At 37.5% G+C, this 9,266-nt stretch overlaps 1 protein-coding gene across 3 annotated transcripts; it reads left to right on the top strand.

The window, feature by feature from the left end:
- The first annotated feature begins 148 nt into the window (after positions 1–148).
- rer1 (retention in endoplasmic reticulum sorting receptor 1) lies at positions 149–9,161 on the top strand. 3 transcript variants are annotated; one of them, XM_056385607.1, is made up of 8 exons: positions 149–262; positions 2,124–2,205; positions 3,930–4,034; positions 5,306–5,402; positions 5,675–5,753; positions 6,624–6,759; positions 7,105–7,159; positions 8,661–9,161. In XM_056385607.1, exons 2-8 carry the CDS (start codon positions 2,125–2,127, stop codon positions 8,669–8,671), a joined length of 564 nt encoding a protein of 187 aa, XP_056241582.1. In that variant the 5' UTR covers positions 149–262; position 2,124; the 3' UTR covers positions 8,672–9,161. The 3 variants fall into 3 exon arrangements, with proteins under 3 accessions (XP_056241582.1, XP_056241580.1, XP_056241581.1); XM_056385605.1 differs by having other exon boundaries at positions 7,105–9,161; XM_056385606.1 differs by lacking the exon at positions 149–262 and adding an exon at positions 734–768 and having other exon boundaries at positions 7,105–9,161.
- Positions 9,162–9,266: the final 105 nt, after the last annotated feature.

The following is a 9,266-nucleotide window of genomic DNA, read 5'->3' as shown; positions in this document are numbered from 1 at the left end:
CAAAATTATGTTATGCTATTTTTATGTATTACTGGAGCTGAGAAGCCTATGTGCTTGTGTTCGTTTATGGTCCTCAGTCCTCTACCAGTCTGTTCGATCTGATCAACGCTCAATAGTTCCTCGTTCTCGGAGATCTACTATCCTTCCTGGCGTTTGTTCGCGTCTTCGCGGAAGTACTGACGTGTTCACACCAGTTTGCACGAGAGGTGGCTAGTTTAGCTAGCTAGGTAAAGCCGGGTATTGACAACAGCGGCCGTATCAGGTAAGAAAGGACTGTCATTGCTTATTTTCACTGCAGTTGCAAACACAACCAAGAGATGTAGAGAGATATTGAAACTAAGATACAAACTGAAAAAAGATTTTACAATTTAGTGAATACCGATGTGGTTACTAGAGTTTTGTTTAATTTGTAATTTGGCTAGCTGGTTAGCTATAGAGCCGTTGGCAGCGTAATACCGTATCTCCGGAAGTGAGTTGTCAAATTATCAATCTCCTTGCTGGTACTTGTAGTTCAACACATTCCTGAGACACATAATTTGCAATGGAGAGAAAGCGAGTCCTTAACTACATTTTATTTTGCTAAGCTTTAGTGGACTATGTGGTGGAGTTGTGGGAATTGTAGTTCAATAAATTAATTTAAGGGCCGACAGGGGACAAGTGAAGCTCTCACGAAAACTACATAACCCATACAAACGGTAATTTGGGCCATAGGGCAATGTACACTTGGATAGCTTGTTAGCTATTCCTAGGGCTAATTTGTAAGCTACCGTGAGTAACTTCAAAATAATATCACAGACGCAACGTCAGTAACGATTACTGCATCATTTATTTCGATCTTAGCCATCTTATGGTTTCCTCCAGAGAGTCTGTTTTGATGACTATTGCTTATTAGCTGCATTCTCTATTGCCTAAGGTTGTTAGCTAGTTATGTAGCTAACATTAGCTAGCCACAACCTCGAACAGTTCTGCACGGTCCTGCCTTTTTTAGGCAAAGATACGTGTCAAATTCTATATTTAAAATGCACTTTAATCGCAACGTTAAGACAGCGCAGTTGGTAATCAAAAGTATGTAACACAACCTCAAATTACAACGTTAATGTTGGACTATCAGTAACGTTTTCTAGAAAATCCATGATCCTATCGTGACCAAATCAATGGATCTCTGATAAGTCCTGCTTAAAAGGAGCCGAAATATTGTTAACTGTAACAGAGTCAGTACTAGATTTTATTCTCCAGCCCATTTCCTCCATTTCTGTAATCTACACGGATATCATTCTGATCTCTCCGTGCACTGGTCAAATCTACCTGACAGATACCGAATTGGCAGACAGCTGCCTATCTGGACTTACTTCACTGGAGTTGAAAAAACGGTACATAATATAGAGGCTGCCACTTGATTCTGCTCTTTACAGCTAGAAATAGCTGAATCTGTAATAAAAGGTGGTCAAAGGTGGTAGGTGCATTCCCTTCTTAACTAGTCTTACTGGATGGGTTATTTGTCTGTACCTTTAGAAAAAAGCAGGCACAGATTATGTAGGATTGAGAACACACCTACTGATATATACAGACAGGAATGTCCATGGTCTCTTCTACTGTTTCATCTTCTCTTGGGGCCACTTTTTGCATCTTTAGTCATGTTGCTAGCTGTATAGTATTAATGGCCCGTAACAGCCATAATCCTATCCAAAATGACTGAGACCTTTAGAATTGTCTTTCGAAAGGCCTTGCAAGAATGTAGATTAATTTAACACCTTATACAATGTAGTATATTTTTGAAGAATATCCAAAAATGATTTCATTTCTGTGATAATGAATCTATTAGATATTTTTTAATTTTATTTCTCATGTAGAACAGTATCATGGATTATAGATGAGACCAGTGAATGTTGACATGTGATAGCTATGTATGCTGTAAACAGTTCCACCTTGCTCTCTTTCAAAGTTGATTGAAATTCCAGCCAATATACCCAAGGGCCAATACACCCAATGGTGGGAGATGCTAGACATCATCCTAAATGATGATACTGCCCCTGCAGCTTATATAGTCTATTCCAGTCAAACTAGCCAAGTAGCTTATATTCATGCACCACTAATCAACATGTCTTTTCTATCTTCACTGGCAGAATGTCAGAAGGGGACAGTGTTGGGGAGTCAATCCATGGGAAACCATCTGTAGTTGCTGCTTTCTTCACACGGATTGGACAGGTAACACATCTATCACTTATATCAGATATATCATTTAAGTAATAAGGATGATAATATTTGCTGCTCTGTCCTAAATGCCAAAATGTATATCTCATGATCATCAAGCCACCAGTCTCATTACCTTAGTACCACCAGAATTTATTAAACTGATGGTGATTAACGTCACTTCCATCGACTCAATGAGTTATGCTAATGGGATTTCATTTCCAGAAATGCCTCTGTACTGGAATGTTATCACCTGTGATATCACCTGATATCAAAGTGCACATAAAGTTTCCTAAACAATCACAGACATAAAGATAACATTTACAACACACGGGAGATGTTTGCCAGTATTTTTTAGTGGAATGAAATAAACAGATGAATAGCAATTATATTTTTTACATTTAATACACTATTTACTGCTCAGTAGCACACTGCTCCAATGTGAAAGTGCTTTACTTTCACTTTCTTATTTCCAATCACATATTCTTCTCTTCTTTGTACTTAAAATAATCACTCAGTAGTAGCTTTCCTCAAGTTTTGTGTTCAGACTTGGTATTACTGTTCAAGTACCATTAGTACATCCTTATTGTAAGTGAGATGGTGGCATCAGTGTCTCCAACTGTACTTGTCGGTCAGGCGGAGAAAGACAAGAGTTGAAAGGATAAAGAATGTTTAAATAACATTAACAGTGTTTCCTCTAGGATTTTTTTCAGCAGTGGGGGCATGCTATGGGGGCGGGGGTAAGAGTCAGTGGCAAAGTGGGGGGGGGGGGGGGGGGGGTAGAGTCAGTGGCAAATAAGGGGGGGGGTAGAGTCAGTGGCAAAGTTTGCACCCAGGCTCATCTCTCCGCTGCTGTGCTCTGCTCTCCTCCACTTTGTTTAACAACTCCTCCCTGTCTAATGTTACTTGTCTAATAAGATTACATTAAAAGTGTGAGTAACGTAACGCTAACAGCGTTATATAGTTTACACTCACATCACATCTGATTACAAGTGTGAACATTAAAATACTATTTTTTACCTAACCATCATCATTTACGAGTCAGTAAAAGGCTTATGACGCTACCTGACTAGCGTCTTCTTCATCTGTTGTCTTTCTCTTCTTAGAGAAGTATCTGAACAAGCTCATCTGAAAATGCAGTCAGCAGTTAATACATAATGACGTGTAGATATTAGCTTAATGCTATCAATTAGTTTACCCAAGTTAGCGTCACTGAGTTGGCTAATAAGTCTACCTTTTCTCCGCTAATTCGCTGCCTTATTCCTCACGACTACACTTCTCTGACTCTCACCTGGTGCCTGACGTGACGTCACTTTCAAGGCCGCGCTCTCGCGAGTAATTAACTCCAATAGGATCCCCCAACCACCCCACTCCCTCCCTCCCCTCCACCCGCTGTTGCGCTCATCATCACACAGGCTGTGCTGTGAAGGTGGAGAGATGTGGCGGTGGTGCATTTGCGACAATAAAAAAAAAATAAAAGAAATTTGAAGGCGTGGCGGCTATGATTTAGCAGTGGCGGGCCGCCACTGCTAAATGAATGTAGACGAAACACTGATTAATTTTCTTTACAGTAAGTAGAAATCCAGTCAGTCAGTCAGTCAGTCATAGGCATGTCCTGTATCAATATCGCTGCAAATTGAAAGTGAAACCGACAGAGGCTCAGCAGTTTTTCGTCATAGGAATTTTTCTCTGCCTCTAGTGGCTACATTTTGTTTTCTCTGTGGATTTTTTTCCAACAGGTCTATCAGTCATGGCTAGACAAGTCAACGCCATTCTATGCAGTGCGATGGGCAGCCACTCTACTACTTACTGCTGTCTACATGATCAGAGTGTACATACTACAGGTAATTGTTTATTTTACTGTCTCTTTTACAATTTACTATATTATTTGCTCAGGAAAGTCAGAAAATGTAAGCCATGAGAGCTGTAGGTGTAACACAGACCAACTCATTCATTTGCCCAGTGATAAATAGTAATACTAAATACTACTTTTGTGATGTTAGAAATGTCCAGTTTTTGGAGACTGTCTTAGTGAGAGGTGATCATTCACCTCTCTTAATTATTTAAGTAGTAATTTGTGTTGTGCTGGATTGCATTGTATTTAAGACACATTGTTTTTCATCATTTTTGCTGATTTCCAGCAAAGGTGAAAGATAGTCTCAGGGGACACGCCAAGAGGACAGTGACTGTTCATCCTTTTTTTTTTTTTTTTTTTTGGTTTTGAAGAGGGATGATGCTCCTTGCCTGGGCTGGGCGGTATTTTGACTTTTTTGTGGACTATCGTTAATATATTTTCAAACAAGATATAGGATGAGACAATACTACTTAATCAATATAGTTTCTCGCCCCCACTCTCCCTCTGCATCGGCGCACAAACCCGACCCCACTCTCTCACAAGTTCTCTTGCAACAGGGAGTGAGACACAGCTTTTCATGTACAGTACCACTCAAAAGTTTGGACACACTTTCTGATTGGCAAAGTGTGTCCAAACATTCGACTGGTACTGTATATGTTGATATATGGTGCAGTTGTGTAGGCTTGTTGTTATTTTTGTTCTGTTAACATTTTTATTTTCCTTTGCACAGTTTTGTGTAATTGTAATACTTCTGTTATTGTTATTAAAAACAACTGAAGGAGCATCCCCAGAGATAGGTCTATTTTTATTTATATAGGCTATTTGTTTCGTATAATTTTTCATTTTGCAGCTGTATATTTTAATACAAGTAACAAGGGAAGTAAACCCTGTATTTAAATTCTGTTTAGATCAGTCTGTTTTAATAAAAGTGCATATGACATCTTACATGTAGTTTGACTTAAAACTGAACAATTAGCCCACTTTGTAGTGTGTGTATAGTGTGTATCAGCCTAAAAATACCAAGAGTTTTGGTCCGTATTGCCCAGCCCTACTCTTCACTTTATGTGTTTGAGGAACATATATTCATATCCCATTCACCTGTCAGATGTATGATATGTGTGTTTTAAATTTTTGTCTACTCACATGGAAATGTTCTTGCTCATTTTGTATTTAGTTTTCACTAACAAAGGTGCACTTCCATATTTACTGGCTACCCAGAAAGCCTTTTAATGTGGCGATGTTCCTTATGCTGCTTTTCAGGGTTGGTATATAGTAACATATGCTTTGGGAATCTACCATCTCAACCTCTTCATTGCTTTTCTATCACCAAAAGTGGATCCTTCACTGCTTGACGAAGGCAAGTTGACTCAATTAAATCAGATCACTTTTTGTAATGTGGTCCTTTTGTGTGGTTGGCATTAGGTTACCTCTTAAATTGTTACCTGCCTGTTCTTTTTGGTTTTTGACTAGTTGCACTTTTGTTATTTATATATACACTCTACATCCAAGTGTTTTCTGTGTTTTAGCTTGGATATTGTCATATTGTTGGTGTTAATACTGAGTCGCTGAGTCGATGATTTCACCTGGTTATTAAGCACCACATCATCTTGTAACCTATATCTAATGTAGATGAGGGCCCATCCCTTCCTACCAAGCAGAATGAGGAGTTCCGCCCCTTCATCAGGAGGTTGCCTGAATTCAAATTCTGGTGAGTCCAGCTCATGATCTGGGCACCCATCACTTTCATCCACAAAGAGATTGCAATATATGTTATTTCAAATGACCTGTGTGGTCCAAGCTTAAGTCGTGCAGAGCTTATTTGTAAAGGGGGAAGTCTTTTTGTAAGCATGAGTTGACAAACTTTCACAGCAACAGTTAAAATCTTTGAGCAGTTTTAGCCATTAAAAATGATGTATCAAGGAACATGCTACTAAGTGATCATGAAAGCCTAGTTTCTTTGTGTTCTACCCTTTACAGTTTTACTTTTCTGTCATGTGTTTATGCAAAGTCTGTGTTCTAAAGCAGGAAGTGAGTTCAGTGGTTTTGCATCAGTCAGTCAGTCAGTCAGTCTAAAGCTGCTATTTGTCTGGTATATGAAAGATTACCTTTGGTTCCTCTTCCCATACTGTTTATCACTGTGCTGTCAAGAACAGTTTTTTCAACGTGAAAACATAAATGGTGAGGTTGTTTTTAAAGTTGTGATTTTTCATCAGCTGTTTGAAGACTTTCTGAGTTTACCAGACCTAAGAAAATAAATTGCAGCTGAACATATTATTACAGACATTAAAAAGACAAAGATATTAACATTTAGTCAACAACCTGGCAAGAGTAGACATATTTTTACGCCTTCCTGCATTTTCCAATATGGATTTATTTCATGTTATGAACTCAAAGTCCTTCTTCACATTACTCTTCACACATACAGCCCAAAATGAACCCTCTGTATGTGGACATACTGTACATACATAGAACATTCAATGACTGAGTTACAGTTGCGGATGTTGTTGACTTATGCTTAGTTGGTGTCACAAATGTGATTGCACTGTTTTAACTGAGGCTATGTTACTTATCTTTCCAGGCATTCTGCGACAAAAGGCATCGTCATCGCCATGATTTGCACATTTTTTGATGCCTTCAATGTGCCAGTGTTCTGGCCTATACTTGTAATGTACTTCATCATGCTCTTCTGCATCACCATGAAGAGGCAGATCAAGGTAAAAAGCACACACTGACCGACATATACATACACTGTATACATTGACACTGTAGCTGTACTAGTCTACTAAAATGTCAGAAACACCAGACTATATGATGCAATGCAAAATTAAGAGAGATGACTCAACCCTCTGACAAACATCCTGAAATTCACAGAGGTCATATTTTGGCAATTTCATATGACTGCATACAGTGCATTTGTTTTATTTTGAATACCTTGTTTTAAGCACTATTTCCCTCTTTTTTTTATTCATTTGATAAAACCAGCAGCCATTGCACTACTCTACAAACCCTACAAATACCTGTCGTTAATTCTCCTCTTTTTTCTTCTCCACCTTCTCTAGCATATGATCAAGTACAGATACCTACCCTTCACACATGGGAAGAGGACATACAAAGGCAAGGACGACACAGGGAAAACTTTTGCTAGTTAAAAACTCCCACTTAGCCTTCCCTTCCTTCTCATTTGAGATCTATCAGTCACAGCTGATGGGAAGTGACAAGGGTTAGAGATTGATTTTCTTTTTTTGTAAATGGGACAGTAACATGAAAACATAACATAAAAATATGAGTTTTGATCCATGGTTCACAGTGTTGGATGAGGATATGAGCAGCATGGATCAAATTAGTTTGGGGATTTTGCCTTTGACTATTAAAGGGTAGGGTTTTTTCTTTATTTTTTTTTTATTTTTTATTTTTTTGGAGGATCCCGAACCTCATTCTAGGATTGAGTTGCATTTGTTCAGTAGTAGGTGAAACTAAGTGCTGCCTTTTGCCTTTTTTAACCCCATGGGGTAAGTATAAAGTCATCAAGAGGGAACCACACTGAAAAAGAATTTGCAGTGAAATTTTTTTGCTTAATTTTTCCCCTTAATGATATTGATTCCAGTACATGTCCTTCTCCCAAATTAAATAAATATGACAACTTTTGATTAATATATTGGTTCCTACTTATTTGTAACAAGTTATATATTGAAAGTCAGTAGTGTTAATAGCAAAATAACATGATGTGTAAGATGAAATCTGAAGAAAATACAACAGTCTTCAAATTGAATCATTTCATCTTTTGTGATAAAAATGTGCAGCTGCTCTGGCTTAGAAGTGTGTCAGCCAGTTGTCCTCTGTACTAAATGCAGACACTTTGAAGAGACTAGTCACATTACACTTGAATATGCATTCATGAAGGTAGAAAAAAGACCTATCATAATTCATCTGTTGAAATGATTACACTCAGCACACACAATCTTTGACTGATGTCTATCTTGAATTGGCAACTAATGTAACTCTGTGTTACCCAGGTCACACTGGTATAACCCGTGTAACAAGCGTCATTATGGATGATTACCTTTGACTTCTTTTGAATCGTCAGCCACCCACATCACTGAATGCATATTTCAAGGCGAATGTTACTAACCCTGACCCATTTAGTTTCTTGTAGCCTGTAGTCTACCTTTAAATCAATTCTTTTTACTTATGCGCCTTTGTAAAGTTTAACAGATGGGATACTGTGTTGTTGAGCACCCCTATAAACCAAATTTTTAAATCATTTTTGGGGGCATTTAGCTTGAAATGGCAAGTCAATGAATTTGCTTTACCTCAGATTTTTACACCGTTATGTGGATAATTATTAAAAAAAACATACTGTCTTCAGAGTGCACAACCAGTATTCAAGTCCAATTCATAACAAGGTCTAATCTTACATAGTAATAAAGCAATTCCACATTTATCCCAACAACCTTTTCTCTTTGAAACATTTACCCATCTGTGTTTCAAAGGTCAGGGGTCCATTCAATTTGTGTAGACTAGTTGTTGTAGTCCTTTATAATCTGTGTTTACTTTGAAAAAAAGTTATGGTAAATATAGTCATTCCAAGCAAACTGTTGTTCTCTTTCTTTTGCAGAGGAAACATAAGAAAACAGAGATTGAGAGCTTTTATTATAACAAATGGATGAAGTGGGTGGCGATCACACTTTCTTTTCTGTAAACCTGTTGATTTTTTTTTTTCTTTTTCCATTTTTATCACAATGCTGGGGATTATCTGTCATTACTAAACTTTGATCAGCACTGTAGTAAGGGATCAAAACATTTTCCTGTAAAAAGTTTTTGTTTCAAAGGATTGTCTGGAGGATTTGTATATATATATATATTTTAAAATATGAAATTTTTTTGAGATTATTTTTATTTTTGTTTTTTTCTTCCAACCACCATACTGTTTCCTATTTTTAAATCCATTGAAAGCAGAACTGGTTAATTGGGTTCTAGATTTGATGAATTAAATATCTTTCTCATGGATTGCATGTTCTTGTTTTCTTGTGCTACAGTTATTAAAAAAATAGATTTTAATAGCTTAAGTGTAATTTTTTCACTCCAAATGCTATTAAAGAGACTGTGTCCCTTCAAACAGTGTGTTGGTGTCTTGCCTTCACATTTTGTCCATGGTGTCAGTACACATTTATTTCCTCTAGTCAAATCCATTTCAGCACAGTTCATTATTACTTGACATTTT

Source organism: Seriola aureovittata, chromosome 9 (assembly GCF_021018895.1).
Source record: "Seriola aureovittata isolate HTS-2021-v1 ecotype China chromosome 9, ASM2101889v1, whole genome shotgun sequence".
Lineage (NCBI taxonomy): Eukaryota > Metazoa > Chordata > Actinopteri > Carangiformes > Carangidae > Seriola > Seriola aureovittata.
This window is presented reverse-complemented; position numbering and strand designations above follow the sequence as displayed.